We start from the raw sequence: 20,721 nt of genomic DNA on the forward strand, positions 1-20,721 counted from the left end.
GCTCGCCCCGCCCCCACCATCCCCGGGGGGGGGAGGGGAGGCGCGCGGAGGAGGCCGGGAAGGGCGGGGGGCGGGGACCCGGCCGGCGCCCCTCCCTCCGCACGCGGCCCCGCCTCCCCCGGTAGACTGCGCCCGCCGCTGGAGGCTCGGCCAGGTGAGGAGGGGCGCGCGAGGGCGGGCGGGGGGCTGCGGGGCGGCTTCCCTCCTGGGGGGGGACGGGGGGGCCCACTGGGAGAGCTCTGCGGAATTGCCCTCCGCCCCCCCCTCCCGTCGCTCTCTGGCCCCGGCGCTCGCTCTCTGGCTTCCGGGCTGGGCAGGCGAGGGGCCGGGGGACCTCCCGGAGCCCCCTCCCCCCCCAAGAAAGGGAGGCGGCCGGGTGTGCGGGGCTCCGGAGGAAAGCCGCCCCTCCCCCCGGGGCAAGAGGAGATGGGCTGCGGGGGAGGGGCGGGGGGGTCCCTCCTGAGAACGGCTGGGGGGGGAGCAGGAAACGTAGCTTGAATAGCCCCCCTCCCCCCCCCGGGCGTCCCGGGAGAGCCTGGCGGGGCTGCGCTGGGCGAGGCGGTGGGATTTCGCCTGGAGGGAGACGGAGGGAGGGATGGGAAACCCGGGCGAGGCTGGGCAGAGTCCTTCCCTCCCTTCCCTCGCCTTTCCCGGCTCCCCTGTCAGAAGGAGGAAGGAGGCTCTCCAAGGACGCCCGAGCACAGGGCCTGGCCAGTGGCCGGAAGGGAGCCAGAAAAGCCCCTCTCCCCCTTTTGCTGGGAGCCCCCCTCGCCCCCCCCCCAATCATGCAGCCTCAGGACTGGACTCACAGCAAAGGCCTCCAGGGGCTTGGGGGGGGGGACCTCCAGGCCCCAATTCCTGAGCCCTTGGGACAAGAGCATTGGAGGGGAGGGGGAAGGGAGCAAAGGCAGCCCCCTCCCTCCCTCTGACCCCTCCCTGATCTAAGTGCCCGCTGCCACCCGGGCACTGCCAGGTCTTCTCCAGGCTCAGGAGCTGAGCAGGGCCCAGCCGGCTTTGCCCTTGGAAGAGCTGTCCCCAGGCCCGAAGCAAGGGGGGCATGGAAGGGGCTTCTGAGGGATTGCGGAGACCCTTTCATGGAGGGATCCGTCCTGTCGCTGAGGCGCTTGGCATAAAGGAGAGTTAATTTTAAAAATTAAATCACCGGATCAGCCCTTCTTTCAGCGGGACTCCGGGCTCACCCTCCCACCCCCCAGGACCAGCCTTGAGAAGGCCAGAGGGCAGTTTTTGGCTCTCCGGGACTGAAGAGGGTCTTTCCAGACTTCCTAACCATAGAAGTTGCGGTGGGAGGGATGCCCGCTCTGCTTTTCACCCCATGCTCTGCACTGCCAGCCCAGCCAGAGTTAAAGGCTCCCCTGATCTTCTTAGAGGACTAAGCAGAAGACAAGCCGGGCACGAGGCTTCCGGTGCGGGGTGGGGGGCTGCAGGGTGTCTTGCCAGACACTAACACCTGGCATTTTTCTTCTCCAAAGCTGCCTGGGCATGCCCATGCCAGGTTCCTGCCCTGGAATTCCAACCGTCGACTGACTGACTCCAGAAAGAGGATTGGCCTCCAGGCTGGGTAAGAAGGGTGTCATTCTGGGGGGCCCTCCTTCCTCCTCCCCTCTGCCCTCCCCCTTATGTCTCTGCTCCTGCCTGGCCCCAGGGCTCCCGGAGTCTCCATTTTGGCAGTTTCTTCCCTCCCCCAGCAAAAAGGCCCTCTGGGTCACGCCAGGCCTTCCTCCTCCTCCTCCGGAGCGCTTGCTCCGAGCCAGGGCAGCTGGAGGGCCGCTCACCCTCCTGCCCCACTTCACCCACGGTCTGCAGAGGCCCAGCTGCCTTCAGTCTCTTCCCCTTTTAAAAAGGGGGCGCAGGTTCAGCAAACGGCGGCTTCCTCGGACGTGGCCAAACTGTCCCGGACTAAGTGAAAGAGTCCTCAGTTCAGCCCAAGTGAAGCCTCTGCTCATTCGTGAGCAGTCCTTGGTGCCCTCTTTTAAAGGGTGCGCCTAATATAAGCCCAACCCCCCAGATAAGCCCTAGGGGAGGGCGGCCAGAACAGACCGACAGTGTCCGGCAGCAACTGCAGCCTGATAGGCTGATTCCCTCCCCAAGCAGCAGGCAGGGGGGGGAAGAGATACGTGATCTGGACGCACCACGCAGGCTGCCGAAAAGCCCAGAGTCCGGGGGCCAGAGCAGCAGGTGGTTTGGGGGTGATTGTCTCCGCCCAGTGGCACCAGCAGAACATGGAGGCCGGGGGCCGGGGGGGGAGGCAGGCGATCCAGATGGGCTGCCTGGGCCACGGGAAAGGCGAGAGTCGGGCCGGAGCGGGTGGGCTACTGCACTTCGGGATCTCCTTGTCGGGGTTCCAAATAGCACCCAAAATTAAATCAGAGTCCAAAGGATAGCTCAGAGTCCCAATTGATTAAGAGAGCCAAAAACCTGAATCTGAAGCTTCCCGGTTTTTCCCCCACACCCACAAGCCCATCCCAGGGTCCGATCTCCCACTGCCATGCTGGCAGTTCCACCCATTCACTTCCGGTCAGGTGCAGAGACAAAGGATGACCTTGGCTTTCTAGAAAGAATTTTGTTATGGCTACATCGCATCTCACTCCCTACAACCCCCACCATAGAAAATGCGTAGTAGAAGAGTAGAAAGGATGGCCAAAGACCCAAGAGGAGGAATATGGATGGAGGCCTGGCACGCCTGCCTTCTGCCCTGCGCCTCTGTCTCCGTTTGGGGCCGGTGCCACCGTGCAAAAACAAGCTGGCTGCTCCAGTTAACCAACTCTCAGCTTTCCTGCAGCCCGCACAACGCATCCGGACCGCCTGCCTCTCCCCCCCTCTTCCCCCACGCCTTTCCTCCGCCTGCTGCTGCACTGCCTGGGCTGCCCAGCCCCACAGGGCCCTGAGCAAGGGACCAGCCTGCCCGTCCCTTGCATACCCTTGGTCTCCCCCCCCCCCCCCGCATGCCTGCCCCCTCTTGTGCACGTGCCAGGGGGGGGGGGGTCGCCCAGCTGGACTGATCACCCTGAAATCGTGTTTCCCCCAAAATAAGCCGCAGTGCTTATTTTGGAGCCCAAAAATATGAGACATGGTCTTATTTTTGAGGAAACATTGTCCTCTCAGAGTTTGGTGGTTTTGTGGCCGACATGTAGGTGACATCACCAGTGCTAGAAGGTAGCGGGGTTTCAACCTTCTAGTCCTGATAATGTTACCTAGTTGGGTCATGAAATGTCTGCAAGGGCCCCTTGGGTCAACCCTGAGCTCCAGATATTCTCCTTTATCTGCCCATTTGGGCATGGAGGGAAGAGCCGTTTTTTGCCCCATGGTAGAGTCCTAACTTCAGTCTCCAAGCGGAGGCTTGTGGGAGGGGGCTCCGGCAGCAGCGCCCCCCACCTCTCCCCCCACAACGTGGAGCTCTTCTCGGAGGAAGACTTGCAGGGGCTTTCCGAAGGGGCTGCCTGACATAGGCAGGGGCTCCAAACTTGGTAGCTATAAGACTGGTGGACTTCCACTCCCAGAATCCCCCAGCCAGGCGTGGTTGGCTGGGGGATTCTGGGAGTGGAAGTCCACCAGTCTTTTAAGTCATCACAGTTGGAGAGTCCTGGCCTAAGGAAAGCAACTTCTGGTCCTGCCCCACAGAGTTTGAATTGAAGACAGAGGGGGGGGGGGGGTCATTGGGTTTTTTTGGGGGGTGGGCCCTGCCTGTTTGGCAGCTGGAGATGGAAGGGTGGCCATTGGTGACTTCCTCTCCCCGCAGGCCCTCAAGATGTCGTCGAGCTCCCCACGCAGCCCGGCCATCCTTCCCCACGTGCTGGTGGCCCTCTTTGGGATGGGCTCCTGGGTCTCCGTCAACTCCCTGTGGGTGGAGCTGCCCGTGGTGGTGAAGAGGCTGCCGGAAGGTGAGTGAGGGGCTCCTGGAGGGGGGGGGAGAGCCTGTTTGCCTGGCAGGTGGGCAATGGGGGAAGCTACTTGGCTGCCATCCGGAGAAGCAGGAGGGGAGGGGTCTGCCAGGGAAGGGATGTAGCTGCATGGCTTTCGGGGGGAGGGGGAGGACAGACTTTGGTGGGGGGGAGGGAAATGCCCAGCCAGTGACTGCTAACTGCCCCCCCCCCCCAAAAAAAAGAGGAGAACTGCTGGCGTATTTAGGACAAGACAGGGAAGAATGGAATAGAGCAGCGATGGCGAACCATTTTTGGCTCGCGTGCCATAAGTGGGGGGAGCGCAGGGGGGTCGTGTGGGGGCGTGCCACACCCATAATGCAATGCGCAACCCCCAATGAGCATGCGCGCACTACAGGTGCTCCCCCCACTTTTACATGCTTTTTTCGCCCTCCCCAGGCTCCAGAGGCTTTATAGGAGCCAGGGGAGGGCGAAAACAGCCTTCCCCGCCCCCCGGACGCCCTCCGGAGGCATCAGGGAAGCCTTTGGAGCACTTAAAACGACCCTCCAAGCAAACCTCAAAAAATGGCTTTAAAAAAGGGTGAACTCAGCTCACGTGCCCTGACAAAAGGCTCCCCGTGCCACAGGTTTGCCATCACTGGAATAGACTGTGGACTGTAGACAAATATAGGAAGAGTAGAGTAGAACAGAACAGAATAAACAGAGCTGGAAGGGATCTTGGAGGTCTTCTAGTCCACCCCCTGCTCAGGAAGGAGTCCCTGTACAAGGAGTGTCCAAACTTGGCGACTTTAAGACTTGTGCACGTCAACTCCCAGAATTCCCCATTCAGCAGAACTGGTGCCAGAGCCCCCCTTGGTGAGAAACTGCCAGGCACCTGGGTTGGCACCGTTGCCCCTTCTCTTTCCACAGGCTGGAACCTGCCCGCCTACCTCTCCGTCCTCATCGCCCTGGGGAACATCGGCCCGGTGAGCGTGGCCCTGATCCACCGCTTCGCCCCCAAGAGGCTGGAGGAGCGGGGGCTGATCCACGCCATCCAGGCCACGGCCACGGCCACGGCGCTTCTCCTCGCCCTCCTGTGGGACCGCACCGCCCTGGTGGCCGGGGAGCTCCGCAGCGTGGCCTTCCTGGCCCTGGCCTTCGTGCTGGCGCTGGCCTGCTGCACCTCCAACGTCTCGTTCCTGCCCTTCATGTACCAGTTCCCCCCGCTCTTCATCCGCTCCTTCTTCATCGGCCAGGGCTTGAGCGCCCTCCTGCCCTGCATGCTGGCTCTGGGGCAGGGCGTGGGGCAGCTGGAGTGCCTCAACAGCACCCGGGGGAACGCTTCCCAGCCCCACTACCTGCAGGAGAACTTCTCCGCCAGCACCTACTTCTGGCTTCTGGTGGTCCTGCTGCTGCTCTCCGCCCTGGCTTTCGTGGCGCTGGTCCTCTGGCAGGGCCGCCAGGGCCCCCCGGGAGACAGGGCCCCTCCCGAGGAGAGGAGGGACACGGAGGAGGCCTTCCCCTTGCGTGACAACAGCGACCCGGCCTTGCATGGCGGCACCACCGAGGGCCCCCCCGGCAGGGACTCGGCCTCTCCCCTGACCTTCTGGACGGGCAGGAACCTGTACCTGCTGGGCCTCCTGGGGGTCTCCAACGCCCTGACCAACGGGGTGCTGCCCTCCGTCCAGAGCTACTCCTGCCTGCCCTACGGCAACACCGCCTACCATCTCTCGGTGGTCTTCGGCAACATCGCCAACCCCGTCGCCTGCTTCTTCGCCATGTTCCTCCTGTGTCGGTAAGGCTTGGAGGCCTCCTGGCTGGGGAGGGGGCTTCCTGGCTCAACCCCGGAGGCTTTGGAGGCAGGGACAGGAGGATCCGACGGGGGATACAGGGAGTCCTTGTCTTACGCCCCTCCTTGAGGCCAAAACTTCTGTTACTAAGCGAGCTTGACCCCAATGTACGACCTTTCTTGCCAGTTGCTAAGTGAGTCACTGCAGTTATAAAGCTAGTCACAAGGTTGTTAAGTGAAAGTGGCTTCCCCATTGACTTTGCTCGCCCAAAGGTCACCAGAGGATGACCTTTGACCCTGGGACACTGCGACTGTCGTAAATATGAGTCCGTTGCAGTCGTAAGTGTGGAAAGAGGTCGTAAGTCTCTATTTTTCAGTGCCGTTGTAACTTCAAATGGTCACTAAACGAACTGTTGTAGGTGGAGGACTCCCTTTAGCGATGTCCCCCTGCCTGCCCTGATGAAGTTGGTGGGAGAGTCTCTTCTCAAGATGCGTGGACTTCCACTCCCAGAATCCTCCTCTTCCTCAGGGGAAGCTCAGGGGTTCTTGCCCACCTGGGTCCAGCTGGCCTCCTTAGGGGGCCCTTGTGGGGAGGTCTCCCCCGGCCCTTCATCCAGGCTGCTTCTCGGGGTCTCCTGCCCGGCCCTGGGGGGGAGGGGGGGCCCCGTTTGCCCTTCTCTTCCCTGCAAAGATCCCTTCCCCTTCTCCCGTCCCCCGTGCTGGGCCCCCCTGGTCAGGCGCCCTCCTGGCCTCTTTCACATGCACACCTCACGGGGTGAAAGGTGAACATGTATGACATTGCCACCAGCGAAAGGAATGAATACATGGCTTCCCTCAGGCCCCTTCAGAACCACCTGGCCCCTCAGGAGGAGGTTGGGCCCAGAGGCCGCTCCTGCAACAGACACAGACACACAACACAGGCACACGAGACAACACACCCACGGACGGGGGGGGGGGGCTCGGACTCCCCCCAGGGCCAAAGGGAGGGGCTTCGGTGGCCGGGCGTTTTGTGCAAAGGTGGCCGGGACTGTGCTGGAGCCAAGCAGGGCTGGGGCTGGGGGGAGGTTGGGGGACGCTTCAGCCAAGGCCTCCAGCCCTTGGGGGTCTCCTGGGGGAGGAAGCAGCTACGCTCATCTAGCAAGGGAGGAGAAGGCAGCGGGAGGGGGGGTGTTCCCTTGTCCTCCCCCCTCAGCCATCGCCTCTTGGTCTCCCTGGGAGGATCAGCACACAGGGCTTTGGGGGGTGGTGGAGGGGGGGAGCATCCCTGGGCCAGGCACAGACCCCTCCCCAGCCATCCTTCCTCTCTCCCTCCTCCAGGTCCTCCCTGGTCCTCGGCCTCATCTCAGCTGCCGGATGCGTCTTTGGGGGCTACCTGATGGTGCTGGCGGCCCTCAGCCCCTGCCCCCCACTGCTAGGCAGCCACGTGGGGGTGGCTCTTGTGGTGAGTGGATGGGGGGGAACTGCCGCGTGGTCTTCCTCCCCCCCCCAAGCCTTTCCTCTCCAAGTCCTCCTTGGGCAAAGGGGCACCCAAGGCAGGACCCCTTCCCCTCCCCTCCCAGCCCCGAACCCCCTTTGACCCTGAAGCTGCTGGGGCTGCTGCAGGGCCAGCTGGTCTCCCTTGCAGGGAGGTTGTGAAGACTCCCCTAAGGCTGCTGGGTTCATGCCATTCAGGGGGATCTGTCACAACAGCCCTGCAAGGGAGGCTGGGACATATTGACTGGTGCCCAGGAGTCTCTGTTGCTGAAGGGAGACTCGTTCCTGGATCTCCCCAGGAATTGGACACACACACACACACACACACACACACACACGGCCTCCAGAAACGCCCCTTCCCCACTGCCCCCTCCCCTTTACAAGAGATTGGGGAAAAGACCCCTGGAGGCTGCCCATCGTCTTTGTCCGCTTCTGTTTTCTTTTAAATGTAGTTTTTAATTATTTTTATTTCTTGCAGTGAGGTGGGCAGCAAACAAATTTAATAAGTAAATAATAAACTTCCTTCCTCCCTCCATGTTGAGGGATTCAACTCGGTTCCTTGGGGGCTGAGCCTCTGCTGGACGTGGGCTCAAAGCTTCCGCTGCTCCCTCTCTGGATGCCTGTCGGTCTGTCTGTCTGCCAGATGACAGATAGGTGCTTGTCCAGAGGGTCTTTAAACTCGGCCGTCTCTCCCGTCCCCCCAGGTGCTGGCCTGGACCCTCTTCTCCGGCCTCTTTGCCTACGTGAAGGTAGCCATCAGCAGCCTGCTGCATGAAGCCGGCCACGCGGCCCTCCTCTGGTGCGGGGCCGTCATCCAGGCAGGCTCCCTGCTGGGGGCTTTGGTCATGTTCCCCCCCACCAGCATCTACCACCTCTTCAAGAGCGGACAGGACTGCGTGGACAACTGCAGGGCGTGAGGGGGGGGCAGACGGAGGCCCCAAGGGTGACCCCTGCAGCCCTGCCTCCGAGGACCACTGGCTCCAGCGCTGGGCGCCCGCTTGGCATCCCCCTCGGGAGGTCTGCCCCCTTTTGGGATGGAGCGTCGCAGGTGATCCAGGGCTTCTCCAGGTTTCTGGGCCCTTCCGCGGCTCTCGCACCCAGCTACCTCAAGCCAAGCTGGGCCCCTGCCGCCTGGTTGCCCCCGGAGTTCCCAGCTCCGTCAGCAGTGGTGCCTTCCAGGGGGCTGCTTCACCTCCACCCAGCCTGGCAGCCGGAAGGGAGGCCTTCCCAGGAAAGCAGATTTCCCCGGATCTGCTGCCCTGAGCCCCTTGGGGAGGCTGGCAGCCCGGAAGGGAGAGGAGGGGGAGCTTTGGGGCTTGGGGGACGTTTGCCTGTGGCCGATGCTGGGAACAGGCTGGTGCTTCTGGGTGGAGTGAAGATGATCCTCGAGTTACGACCGTCATGGAGCCTCCCCACCATCTTGTAACACATGACGGCTGGAAAGAGGGTCAGTCCCTGACCCGCCCATTCCTCACTTCCTTTGTGGCCGTTGTTAAACGAATCATTGTAGGCATTAAGCAAGGCCTAAGCAAATTATTGAAGATTACGTGACCACGGGGCACTGCTACCGTCATAAATATGAGTCACTCACCAGGGGTCCAAATTTTGATCGGGCGGCCAAGGGAAACGGCCACTTTTTCCAGTGCCCTTGTGACTTCAGGTGGTCACTAAGTGAATGTTTGTAAGTCCGGACGCCCTGTGAAAGACCCTCCTTGCCAGGCACCTGGGCTGCACCCAGCGGCTGCCAGGATCCTGGCCGTCGGACTTCTGAATCTGGGCTAGAAGCCCCCCCCCTCCCCCCGCAAGGAGCTTTGTTGGAACATCACTTAGTGACCATTTAAGTTGAGGACTAGGCGGTTCTGGGGGTGACCTGGCCCCCCACAGACGCAGCAGAGCAAGAGTTTCCCAAACTCCCCCCTTTGTGTCATCCCCCACGTGGGTCTTTGCTTCCCCATCTCCCCCTCCCCCAAAAGAATTGCTGGATCCGGGGGGGGGGGGGCTGCCCCAGGGCTTCCTTGCCTTTTAAAAAATGACTTTCCTACGTATGTTTTCCCTTTGCGTGTATTTTTGTACTTTTTTATCTTGTTTGTATATTCTGGGAACAGAATAAAACTTTCTAATTAAAACCAAAGATTGTTTTGGAGAGGGCAACTGTGCCCCCCACCCCGGCTCCTCCCCCAGGACCCCCAAGCAGCTACTTTGCCAGTGGGGGGAGGTGGGCTACCTGAGTGATCCTATTTCTGGAAGTCCACTGCCCCCCCCCCAGAGGAGGGAGCTGGACTAGAAGACCTCCAAGGCCCCTTCCAGATTTCTATTCTATCCCTTATTCTATTCTGTTCTATTTTCCATTCCATTTTATTTTTCGTTCCGTTCCATATTTCTATTCTATGCTATTCCACTGTATTCTATTTTCTACTCTATTCTGTATTCTATTCCGTTCCATTCCTTCTGCAGGATTTGGCCTCCCTTCTGGGCTTTGGGGCCCCTTTGGCACTTCATCATTCCTGGAAAGAGGGGGGGGGCGTGATGTGGGGTCAGCTGGCCTTTCCTTGCTCCCGCAGAGCCTGCCCTCCATGGCTTTGGCACCAGCCTTTGGGGGGGGGGGGACTTCTGCCCAGCTTCTGCCCTTGTAGCCCATTATTGCCTAGAAATCCGTTGGGGGGGGACTCCCTCGCTCCTCTCCTTCCTTGCTTCTGCTGCTCCAGATCTCCTTCCGTTTTACAAGAGCTTAAACCATTTGCTTAATACCAGGATGGTGTAACTCCCTCCTTCTCTCATGCCCCCCCCTGCCAGAGACCCCTCCCCTTGCAGCCGCGTGGGTAGGGTCCGAGGAGGCTTTACAAAATAGCCTCCTTTGCCTTTGAAGCCTGCCTGCTGTGGGGCGTGGCACGAGAGGGGGGAGCCGCCCCCTCGCCTTGCAGGCCTCCTCTGCCTCCAAAGGGCAGCCAAAGTCCTGGGAAGGTCATGCCAGCCTTGCCCCTTCTCCAGACCCAGGGCTGTGCTGCCCGCTCAGCTGGACCCACGGCAGAGGGGGGAGGGGGGGGCTCCTGCCAGGATGGATTAGGAAAAAACCTGCAATTTCTTTCATTTTTTTTGTGACGGTGGGAATTGAGCCCAGGCCTCGTGCTTACGGTTCACACGCCGTGCAAAGCCTCGTACTCCAGAGTTGGCGGCTGGGGCCTGGATGGTTTGGGTAGAATTAGTTCCCCTCAATGGCCATCAAATACAACGCCAGACAACCATTTTTCCCAACGGTTTTGCTTCCTGGAAAACGTTTGCTGATCATGACAGACCCCTTCAAACACGCCCGTAATTTTAGGATGATTTATCACGTAGGAATGTTGAGAAATAGAAAATCAGCTTTTCATGAGAATAATGCATTTAATCTCATCATGTTTCCGACACCCTCCCTGGGCTCAATGGGGCCAAAAGTGTTGAAGCTGCTGGCTTTTGTTTTTGTTTTAAAGAAAAGGAAGGAATGGGAAGGAAGGAAAAGAAAAAGGAAAGAAGGGAAAAGAACAAGAAGTGGCGCATGCGCTGAGCACCCCTGTTCTGTAACAGACTATGGGGAGAGCCTACTCTCAAAGCCTGGTTTTAGCAAAGCATAGTGGGGGGGGGCTTACGTATTGGGTCAATTTGCATAGCTGCCAATCACATGGGGGGCCCTGAGCAGTGTGCAAAGGGACCCAAACCCATGAAAACCATGAAACCGATATAAAAGCTATCCAATGCCCCAAAAGCCGAGGGAGAGCAGCCTCAGTTGCCCCGAGGATCGTTTGCGTCCCACAAACCCTTTCCTTTCTGAACGGTTCTTGGGATCAGCTGGGGAATCCACGGCCTCCGTCAGCCGGAACTTTTATTGATCTGAGCTGATCTATAGCATCGGTTCCCCAGCTACACCCCCCCCCCCTTGAAAAGGCAGCCCTGGTGCCAGGGTCCAATTAGGCAACCTGAGCCGTAGGATACGACGGACGGGGGCTTCGCTGGCCTAGGAGCCCCCCTGCAGAGTGGGCAGCCAGGGTCCTTATGGAAGTGCAGGGACCTCGGTTCTCCATCCGTGGCTTTGAGGAAGAAGTGGAACGAATATTGATCAGATCTGCAGAAAACAGAGCCCGGTGGATGGGGGAAGCATTCACCATTTCCATAACATTAAGGAAGAGGTTTGAAAATGTAACCAAGGACAATAACATTTACAGTCCTAGAAGGTCATCTAGTCTAACCCCTTGCTCTGCGGAAATGGAAATGAAAGATGCCCCACTCCTTTGGCATTCTTGGAGGGCTTGGTGCCAGATCTTCTCAGCAAACTCCTCCTCTTGCCTGCCCCCCTTCCAGTTTTTCTCCACTCCTTTTTGAAATGCAGTGGAAGAAATAGATGCAGCACCTTAAATGTGGCCTGATTGACCCTGCCAGGCGTGCCTCCTTCAGCATCCAAGAAGGGACCCCCCCCAACTCAATTTAATTAGAGAAAAGGTACTTATACTGGATATGAAATGAAAACAGTGAAAATGAAGCACGATCTGAAGCAAAAAAGCGCGAACTTGTACATATTGAATGTTTACCCAAATCCTTCCCCCCCAGATACCCCGGCCCAATGTCCAGTCTCCAACCCCCAAGGGTGTCATGTGGGGCGCATCTTCCGGTGGCCTCATTCAGTTGGTATGCAGAGACGGTTGGCCTTGGCCAAACACGAGTCTCCAGCATGCGCAGAAGATGGTGAGAACAAAACTCCCTTTTTGGGATATCTCCACCTGCACAATTCTCCTCCCGAATACCATGAGCCCCCTCCCTCCCCGTTACTATGGCAGCCGATAGCAAGCAAGCGAGATAGGAGCCGACAGGCAGGTTATCTCCAGTCAATCCGTCCAGGCGGCTTCTGTGGACGGAGTTCACCATCGCTTTGGCCTTTTCAGCTGCTGCCCCACGCTGCCTGCTGAGGTTTTGCTGATGTCGGCTGGTTTCTCCTGACTCCTCTTGTGCTACCGACACCTGCTGACACCTGCAGTCCCCGTCCCTGCCCCCACCACCACCACGAGATGCAGGGCCGTAGCCTCGTCACAGCCAGCACCATCACCCTGTGGGATCTGACAGGATCGTTAGCCCATTTGGGGCTTGTGGGTTTTTTTCTTCTTCCATGGAATTCTCCGTTCTTCTCAGCTTGCACTTCCATGGAATTCTCCTCTCCAAAGCTTGCATTTCCAGCCGTCCTTCAGTTGGTTTATGAAGATGGGGAGCAGAACCGGGCAGAGAAGAGAGTCCCGGGGGGCCCCTCTGGCTCTTCCCTTCACGATGGGGCAGAAGCATTTCCAGGCAGACTTTTCAGGCCTTTGCCCAACCCACTGGGCACTGGAGGCTAAAACCTATGAAGAACGGTTGCTGGAACTGGGTCTGAAAAGAAGGACCAGCGGGGAGAGCATCGTCCAATACTTGAAGGGCTGCCCAAAAGAAGAAGAATTCGTCAAGCTATTCTCCAAAGCACCAGAAGGGAGGCAGGACAAGAAGCAATGGATGGAAACTAACCAAGGAGAGGAGCAACCTAGAACTAAGGAGAAATTTCCTGACAGTCAGAACAATGAATCAGTGGAACAGAAGTTGCCTCCAGAAGTTGTGAATGCCCCAACACTGGAAGTCTTTAAGAAGAGATTTGCACAACCCTTTGTCTGAAGTGGTGTAGGGTTTCCTGTCCAAGCAGGGGGTTGGACTAGAAGACCTCCAAGGTCCCTTCCAACTCTGTTCTTCTATCCGATTCAATTGCAAATCCCCCAGGCTGAAGCCCCACCTAGTGCCCCACTCCTACCCACCTCATCCAGCAGGGCCCGGCGAGGGGACTTGGCCAAGTGAGCCATCAAGTCCAGCCCACCCTCTCTGAAGCCTTCCCGCCCTCAGGGCAGAGAAGACCCCGTGATGGACCCATGCGGCCTCGGCCTTCCCTCCGCTGCCAGAGAGACCCGGACACTCTGACGCCTGGATTCCTAGATGGCCCCTTCCCCCTTTTGACCATTGAGAGATGTTTCTTTGCCCCTTCCAGGTTCTCCAGCAGGACGTCTCAACCCTGAGATCACTTCAGCCGGCTCCGTCCCCCGCCTGGACCTTGGGTTCATTGGGGGGGGCAAGGGGGGCCTCCCCTGTCCCCAGCTCCCCCCCCTCCTGCCCCGCCTTCTGAGGGGATGCAGCTCCAAAGGGGCCCTTTGGCCCCCTCCCCAGAGAGCCAGGGGGAGTTTAGAGCCCCTTCCAAATCAGTCCTCGACTTACAACAGTTCATTTAGTGACACTTCACAGTTACAACCGATAAGAAAAAAGGGGGTCATGGCCGTATTTTCACAATTACCTTTGCAGCACCTCCTGAGCATGTGTTCAAAATTCAGATGCCTGGCAACTGACTCATACTTATGACCGTTGCTCTACCTCAAGGTCATGTGATCCCCTTTTGAGACCTTTTGACAAGCAATAGGGGAAGCCAGATTCACTTAACGACCAGATTACTCATTAATTGCAGTGATTCACTTAACAGTTGTGGCAAGAAAGGTCGTAAAATGAGGCAAAACTGTCTCACTTAAGAGCAGGAATGTTGGGCTCAATTGTGGTTGTAAGTTGAGGACTAGCTGCATGAAAAGGAAATAAGGCTGACTTCTTGCCCACGACAGAAAACACAAAACAATACAGCTTAAAAGCTGGAGGCGGGAGGGGAGGCCGAGGGTTGTGGGGTCGAAGGGGAGCAACCGTCTCTCTTGCCTGGAGAGTGACAGCCCCCCTCCCCCTCCAGGGAGGGGAATGTGGGGCTCAGCCCGCCCTGCCAAGCCTTGCCCAGAGCAAAAGGCCAGGGCTGCCCTCCAGCACCACCCCTTCTGGGCAAGGCATGGGTGGCGTCTGCAGAGCCAGGGCAGCAGATCTCTGGACAGGAAGAGAAGGCAGGCAGACGACTCCCCCTGCACAGCCGCTGCTCAGGGCTGCCCCCGGGGCCCCTCTCTCTCTGGTAAGAGGCAGCCTGGGGGGGGGGGGGGCTGGGGGCTGCTGAAGGTGGGAGAAGCAGGCCCTGCCATGGCAGCAGTGGCCATGTTTCCTGCCCCAAAGGAAACCGACTTGGCTTCGGCTGAGCCTCCACGGGGGGCTTCTGCTTCCTGGCTGCCTCGGCCCTTCTGGGCAGGGGGCTTCTGCTGCTCCTTTGGGGTCTGGGGGGGAGTTGGAGGGAGAGTTCGGGGGAGGTGACCCTTTGCTTCCTCTGAGAAATAAACAGGATGGGTTTGCATCTCTAGAGGCTTCCCTCTGGGAGGTCAGGTAGCCCACAGAAAGGTTTCTCCTCTCCGGCCGTGTCTGACTCATCTCCAGGTCTCATCTCCAAGGTCCCCACTGTCCGAAGACATTTCCATGGTCATGTGGTGGGCATAACTATGCACCGAGGCACACGGAGCCCTGTCCCTTTCCCACCAAAGTGGTACCTATTGATCTGCTCACATCGGCAGGCTTTTGAACTCTTAGGCGGGCAGGAACTGTGGCCAGGATGGGAGCTCAGCCCGTTGCACAGTGCTTGAACCCAGTCTGGCAGCTCCGTGTCTTTAACTGCTAAGCCACGGCATCCACCACCACCACCACCCTCCCATAGGACACGTATAAATAGCATCCCTTGGTTTGGCCTTTGGCCACTGCTCCCCACCCATCAGTCCCCCCAGGTGAAGCAGGAAGGATGGCCAGAGGAATGAACCCCACTTCACAGCAAGGCTCGTGAACGGATCCTGCAAGTCGGAAAGAAGGAACTTTGCCTATTCCTTCCTCTGACCATTAAGCGAGGAGGAGGAGGAGGAGGAGGAGGAGGAGGAGGAGGAGGAGGAGGAAAACAACTGGAACGGCCACTATTAACATGGCATTAACCTAGTTAATAGTTAATTGGAAGCCAAGAGACGGTTCAAATCTGGTGAGAGGTTCCTGGGGCCGCTTGGAGGGCTTTATGGCTTCCTGTAGAGCAGAGCAAGGCAAGCCGGAGACTCCGGGTTCCGTGAATGGACACCCGGCCCCCCCGGCCCCCTCTCCCACCCACCCCTCTGCCCTCATGAACCCTGGAAGGACGGGAGGAAGCCGTGGTTATTGGCTGCCCCCTCTGAGAGAGCAGGGGAAAAGATGGCCAGCTAAGCCCAAATCCCTCTGTGAAATGGGTAGGATTGCTTCCCTCCCATTCAATGGGTGGAATTTGCTCACGGGGGTCTGGAACTGGCCCCAAACTGTCCTAGGAGCCTTTCAAGGGGAAGAAGCAAATCTAAGAGGAGGGAGAGAGAAAGAAGAGGGGTTTCCTGACAGTGAGAACCATTAATCAGTGGAACTGCTTGCCACCAGAAGTGCTGTGGGTGCCCAACACTGGAAGCTTTTAAGAAGAGATTGGGGCGCCATTTGTCTGAGATGGTATAAGAGGGTCTCCTGCCATGGACAGAGGATTGGACTAGAAGACCTCCAAGGTCCCTCCCAGCTCTGTCGTTCTCTTCTCTAACTTCCATGGCCCAGAATCTCTTTCTCTCTGGGCAATGGATTTTGTCCGGAAAGAGGCTCCACTGGGGCTGGGAAGGGAGGGACGGCCTCGCTTGATGCTTCAGGGCACAGTTGCTTCCCCCATGCTGGTCAGCTGCTCCTTGGGATGCCTTTCAATGCACACGCCTCTCTCCCTGGCAACTAAACACAGAGGGCTGACTCGCAGAGGGAGGGAGGGAGGGTGACCCAGGGCAGGAGCTCTTCTGCGGCCGCCTGCTCTTCAACAGGGAGAGCCGTGAGGGCCAGCAGGTGGAAGGTGGATTTAGCGCTATTTCGGAAAAGAGAAAAGCCTGTAGTCAGAGAGCGGCTGCTTGAACCAAGAGGAGCACAGGAGAGCTTTGCAAAGAAAAGTCGCCTGAACTTCCACTCCCAGAATCCCCCGACAGCATGAAAAACGTGGCCTCAGGCCAGGGATGTCCAGCCTTGGACACTTCAAGACAGCTGGCTGGGGAATTCTGGGAGCTGGGGTGCTGGGGTCCACGCGTCTTGAAGGGGACAAGGTTGGACACCCCTACTTTAGATGCGTCAGGCAGCTACCCCCACCTCCCTTGGCCCCTCTGGCTGGGGAAGCCCGTGCAGAATTGGTAGCAGGGAAGGCGCCTTCCTACCCAGCCCAGAGACGGGCGAGGGGGAAGCTCCGCCGGAGAGGGAGCCTTGCAGGGCCAAAGTGGGTCTCTTCCCTCCTTCGGTACAAACAGTTCCCCCCTTTGATCAGGGGGGCTACAGCACAGGGGCTCTTCCACTCCCCTCCATTCCAAAGTTATGTTGTCACTGGGAAAAGTGACCCTTCTACACTCCTAACCCCTGCAGCCCCCCCCCCCCAGGTCATATCAGAGGATCAGAATTTGGCCACTGATTCGTATTTATGACGGTTCCGGTGTCCCTGGGTCACATTATTCCCTTTTGAGGACTCATGACTAGCAAACTCCATGGGGAACCCAGATTCACTTAACAGCGGTGGCAAGAAAGGTCATACAATGGGGCAAAATTCACTTAACAACTAGATGTTTTGGGCTCAGTTGTGGTTGTAAGTAGAGGATTACTTGCATTAAAAAAAAAAGACACACCACAGTGACCGGTTTCTCCGATTTCCATGGTGCTGAACTGTGTTTTATTCATTTAGTGTCTCCCCCCCCCCCCATCTCCTCCCTTTTACTCTCCCTCTGTTTCCTGCAGTGAAATAAAACACAGGAGCATCGGAGCCTCTAAAGGAGGAGGAGGAGGAGGGAGGGAGGGAGGCGACACCCCTCGGCACCCCACCGTCTTGGCACAACGGGATTCGGCCATCGCAACTTATTGTTCCAGAAGCTGCAACACTCTGAGCAGAGCCGGCTCAGGACCATGGGCCTCTGGGTCCACCTGCTGGTCTGCCTGCTGGGCACCGGCTCCTGGGTGGCCATCAATGGGATCTGGGTGGAGTTGCCGCTGATTGTGCCCCGCGTGCCCGAGGGCTGGCTCCTGCCCACCTACCTGACCGTCATCATCCAGCTGGCCAACCTGGGGCCCCTGGCCTTCACCCTGGCACACCGCTTCCTCCGGGGCCGGGTGGACGAGGTGGGTGTCATCTACGGCCTGCTGGCCCTGGGCTGCCTGGCCTGCCTCCTGCTGGCCTTCTTCTGGCAGGAGACGCGGCCGCTGGGCGCCTCCCGCTACAGCCTGGCGCTGCTGGTGCTGATCTTCTTCCTGGCCCTGGTGGACTGCACCTCTTCCGTCACCTTCCTGCCCTACATGCGCCGGCTGCCCTCTCGGCACCTGACCAGCTACTTCGTGGGCGAGGGGCTGAGCGGGCTCCTCCCGGGGCTGGTGGCGCTGGGGCAGGGAGCCAGCGCAGCTCGCTGCGTCAACGCCAGCCTGGTGGGCAATGGCACCACGGAGCTGCTGGCCGAGTACCAGGAGGCCCGTTTCTCCATCCGCACCTTCTTCCTCTTGCTGAGTGCCATGATGGCCTTGAGCCTGGCAGCCTTCCTCGTCCTCAACCACCTGCCTGGGCTGGCAAAGAGCTACCGTGCCCGGCACGGGAGCCTGGATGACGCAGCCGCCGCTGTAGCGGAACATCCCATGCTCAGGGCTCCCGACTCCAGCTGTGGGGCGGCTCCCTCCCATGCCCAGAAGGCCTGCGTCTTTGGGCTGATGGCCTGGGCCAACGTGCTGACCAATGGCCTCCTCCCCCCACTGCAGTCCTACTCCTGCCTGCCCTACGGCCGCCCCACCTACCACCTGTCGGCCACCTTGGGCAGCCTGGCCAACCCGCTGGCCTGCTTCCTCGGGATGTTCCTGGTCAGCAGGTGAGCCGGGAGGGGGAGGGGAGCCCCACTAGAGGGACCTGGGGGACTGTGGCACACATGGGCAACCCAGCAGGCCCCTGAGAACTGGTGTGGGGGGGCATTTCAATGGGGGGGTTCTTTGGTGGAGGGTCTCCCTGCAACAGTGAAGACAGAGGGGTGCCCCAAAGCTCCCATTTCACTGGCCTCCTACAGAGCTGTGCCGGGCACCCCTCACCACTGACTCTCAAGACCTTTGTTAAGGCAGACCCTGCCCGGACCCTCGGCTGCCCAGATGCCAACACTGCACCTTCAAGGCAGCCGTGCAACTCAGGGTGGGCAACCCACCGTTGTGGCCAGAGAATCTGCCAGCGGGGGGGTGGGGTGGAATGTCCTGGTTTGAGGAAAGGGGATCCTAACAAAGCAGCTCCCCCTTTTGAGTGGCGTCCTGCCCGGCCTCCCCCAGACCCTGAAAAAGGAGCCCCCTCTGGGCCTCCCAGGTCAATGGGACCCTCCCCTTTCTCCTGGAAGAGGAAGGTGGTCTCAGCAGAGCAGGCCCAGGTGGGCAGCAATGCAGAGGAGAGGGTGAAGTTGATGGAAGACCCCCTCCTCCCAGAGAGCCTGGCTTATGCACCTAGAGGGAAATGTAGATCTGAATAATGAGACCGGCTTCTTTCATTTGGCACTGGGGGGGGGGGGGAGTGGCAGCCAGGAGGACAAACCCCTCCCCCAGATCCCAGGCCTTTCTGCCCTGACCAGACATGCGCACACCCCAATAGCTCTCCAAGCACAGGGGGCTCTCACCTGGGGGCAGGAGCTGGGATTCCCAGGCTGCACCTGGCAGGCAGGTCTCTTTGCAGCTGTGGGAGTCACCCTCTCCCCCCCTTCAGGTCTCTGAGGCTGCTGGCTCTCCTGTCTGTGGCTGGATCCCTCCTGGCCTGTTATATCATCAGCATGGCGACCCTCAGCCCCTGCCCCCCCTTGCTGCATTCGCCCCTCGGTGTCCTCCTCATCGTAAGTAGGGACAGAGATTCCCAACATCCCCCAAGGCTGCAGGGGGCTCAGCAGGGGGAGGGTCTGGGGGCCTGAGCCAAGCCTGCCCAGCCGGTCAGTAGCCCTGCTGTGGCCAAATGGACCGGCCCACTCGGCTGCAGGGGGCTTCTTTGCTTTGGAGGGCTGTGCGGAGGAAGCCTGAGTGGCTTGTGACCGGGAGGGGGGGGGGTTGAGCTCGTCTAGTTGCGGCTTATTCAGAAAGCCTTTTGGGTTCATGTCAGCAATCTAGAAGGGCAGAGCCACCTCCTTCAGCCTGCGGCTGGGCAGCTTCCCATTGGACACCCAATGACAACGGAGGAGGACTGTGGCCCCTTTAACTGGGTTTAGTCTATCTTGGGACCAGCTCCCCAGGAGTACAACTGGGCACGAAGCGGTCATGGCTGCCCAGAGTGGGGGATGCCTGAAGGTCAAGCCGGCCACACGCAGCCATCCTACCTGGGGCAGCCCCAGCATCCCTCAGATGGAGAGCAGGGCCCCTTGTGACCCTGTGGTAGTAGGGAGACCCCTGAAGCTTGACTGCTTCCCTCCCTTTTCCTCCAGGTCCTCTGTTGGGTCCTCTTCACCGGCCTCTTCTCTTACGTCAAGCTGATGGTTGGGAAGATTCTGCGTGATGAAGGGCGCAGCGCCCTGGTCTGGTGTGGGGCCGTGGTCCAGCTGGGCTCCATGGTGGGGGCTCTCATTATATTCCCCCTGGTCAGCGTCTACGGCTTCTTCCGCTCGGGAGACCCCTGCAACTCCAGCTGCCCCAGCTAATGGCACCCCGGAGGGCCCCACCGCCACTGGGGCTCCTGCCACCACCGGCCCTGCCATGAAAGCTGCCAGGGGGGCCCTCCCCACCCCCATCCCCCACCCCTGTTGCTTCTTGCCTTGCCTTCAGGTGCTTTGGAAATTAGGTTGAAACCTCCACCCCCTTCCTCTGGGGGCAACCCCTGAGATATTGGAAGTGGGCTATCACGTTGCCCCTCGTAGTCCTTCTTTTCCTTAGACCGGCCAGTGGCTGCCATGCTCAAATCCTGCAACTGTTCTTCATGGGTTTTAGTCTTTAAACATCCTAGTTGCTCTTCTCTGCACATTTTCAAGTCTCAACATTTTGTTTTGTAGTGTGGTGAGCAAAACTGGATGCAGCATTGCAGGTGGGGCCTTTCCAAGCCTTTATAAAGCGGTACTAAGACTCCATGTGATTTTGATTCTATGCGCCCCTCCCCCACCCAGGGAGATTGTGTTTTGGGTCAGCCTCGGTGGGAGGTGGGCTGGTCACAGCCAGGTCTCCTCTTTATTGCTCTCCCTTTTCTGTGGCCAGCAGATCCCCTCTGTGGCCTTTAAGCTCCAGTTTCTTTTGCCACAAATTCTGTAAGGTTGGCAGCTCTTTTTTAAGGTGTCCAGCTGTTCTCTGCTTTCTTTCACAAGAGCAAGGGGGGGGGAGCTTTTCCAGAGCAGCAGAATTGGATCAATTTTACAATTCCTTGTGAGTTAGCAGTCAGAATGAGTCTGGGGGCTCCACGCCAGGCTGGGAAAGTCAAAAACCCTCCCCGAAGACAGCTGACCCCCTTCTCTGCTGTTGCTACCAAGGACCCTCCCCCCAGGTCAAAGATCATCCGTAGCCAGAGCAGTTTTCACCCTGATTCAGCACAGGTAGACTTCCAAATTTGCAGGGCAGACTCGAGGAGAAAACTTCCCAGTCCCCTCCCACCCAGGGGGTGATGCTGCCACCCCAGCCCCACTGGCTCTCCGAAGGGGGGCCGGCAGCCTTGAGCAA

General features: G+C 59.1%; 2 protein-coding genes across 4 annotated transcripts; both read left to right on the plus strand.

Annotated features, from left to right (window-relative positions):
- The first annotated feature begins 68 nt into the window (after nucleotides 1-68).
- Nucleotides 69-10,688, plus strand: SLC52A2 (solute carrier family 52 member 2). Of its 3 annotated transcripts, XM_081952832.1 has the most exons (6): nucleotides 95-154; nucleotides 1,491-1,579; nucleotides 3,758-3,899; nucleotides 4,809-5,673; nucleotides 6,985-7,108; nucleotides 7,845-9,033. In XM_081952832.1, exons 3-6 carry the CDS (start codon nucleotides 3,767-3,769, stop codon nucleotides 8,055-8,057), a joined length of 1,335 nt encoding a protein of 444 aa, XP_081808958.1. In that variant the 5' UTR covers nucleotides 95-154; nucleotides 1,491-1,579; nucleotides 3,758-3,766; the 3' UTR covers nucleotides 8,058-9,033. The 3 variants fall into 3 exon arrangements, with proteins under 3 accessions (XP_081808959.1, XP_081808958.1, XP_081808960.1); XM_081952833.1 differs by lacking the exon at nucleotides 1,491-1,579 and having other exon boundaries at nucleotides 69-154; XM_081952834.1 differs by lacking the exons at nucleotides 95-154; nucleotides 7,845-9,033 and adding an exon at nucleotides 10,648-10,688 and having other exon boundaries at nucleotides 269-1,579; nucleotides 6,985-7,137.
- Nucleotides 10,689-16,920: 6,232 nt separating this feature from the next.
- Nucleotides 16,921-20,139, plus strand: LOC309391943 (riboflavin transporter 2-like). Its single transcript, XM_081952810.1, has 3 exons — nucleotides 16,921-17,936; nucleotides 18,803-18,926; nucleotides 19,506-20,139. Exons 1-3 carry the CDS (start codon nucleotides 16,993-16,995, stop codon nucleotides 19,716-19,718), a joined length of 1,281 nt encoding a protein of 426 aa, XP_081808936.1. The 5' UTR covers nucleotides 16,921-16,992; the 3' UTR covers nucleotides 19,719-20,139.
- The last annotated feature ends 582 nt before the right edge of the window (nucleotides 20,140-20,721 follow it).

This window comes from Natrix helvetica, assembly GCF_964273705.1.
Source record: "Natrix helvetica genome assembly, chromosome: 4".
Taxonomy (NCBI): domain Eukaryota; kingdom Metazoa; phylum Chordata; class Lepidosauria; order Squamata; family Natricidae; genus Natrix; species Natrix helvetica.

What these genes read in the sequence shown, in the direction of transcription:
- LOC309391943 (XM_081952810.1), top strand. Translation starts at nt 16,993, where the DNA reads ATGGGCCTCTGGGTCCACCTGCTGGTCTGCCTGCTGGGCACCGGCTCC. An exon ending in GGGATGTTCCTGGTCAGCAG is followed by an intron (nt 17,937 to 18,802) that starts GTGAGCCGGGAG and finishes CCCCCCCTTCAG; the next exon opens with GTCTCTGAGGCTGCTGGCTC. An exon ending in CCCTCGGTGTCCTCCTCATC is followed by an intron (nt 18,927 to 19,505) that starts GTAAGTAGGGAC and finishes CTTTTCCTCCAG; the next exon opens with GTCCTCTGTTGGGTCCTCTT.
- SLC52A2 (XM_081952833.1), top strand. Translation starts at nt 3,767, where the DNA reads ATGTCGTCGAGCTCCCCACGCAGCCCGGCCATCCTTCCCCACGTGCTG. An exon ending in GGTGAAGAGGCTGCCGGAAG is followed by an intron (nt 3,900 to 4,808) that starts GTGAGTGAGGGG and finishes CTCTTTCCACAG; the next exon opens with GCTGGAACCTGCCCGCCTAC. An exon ending in ACGTGGGGGTGGCTCTTGTG is followed by an intron (nt 7,109 to 7,844) that starts GTGAGTGGATGG and finishes CCGTCCCCCCAG; the next exon opens with GTGCTGGCCTGGACCCTCTT.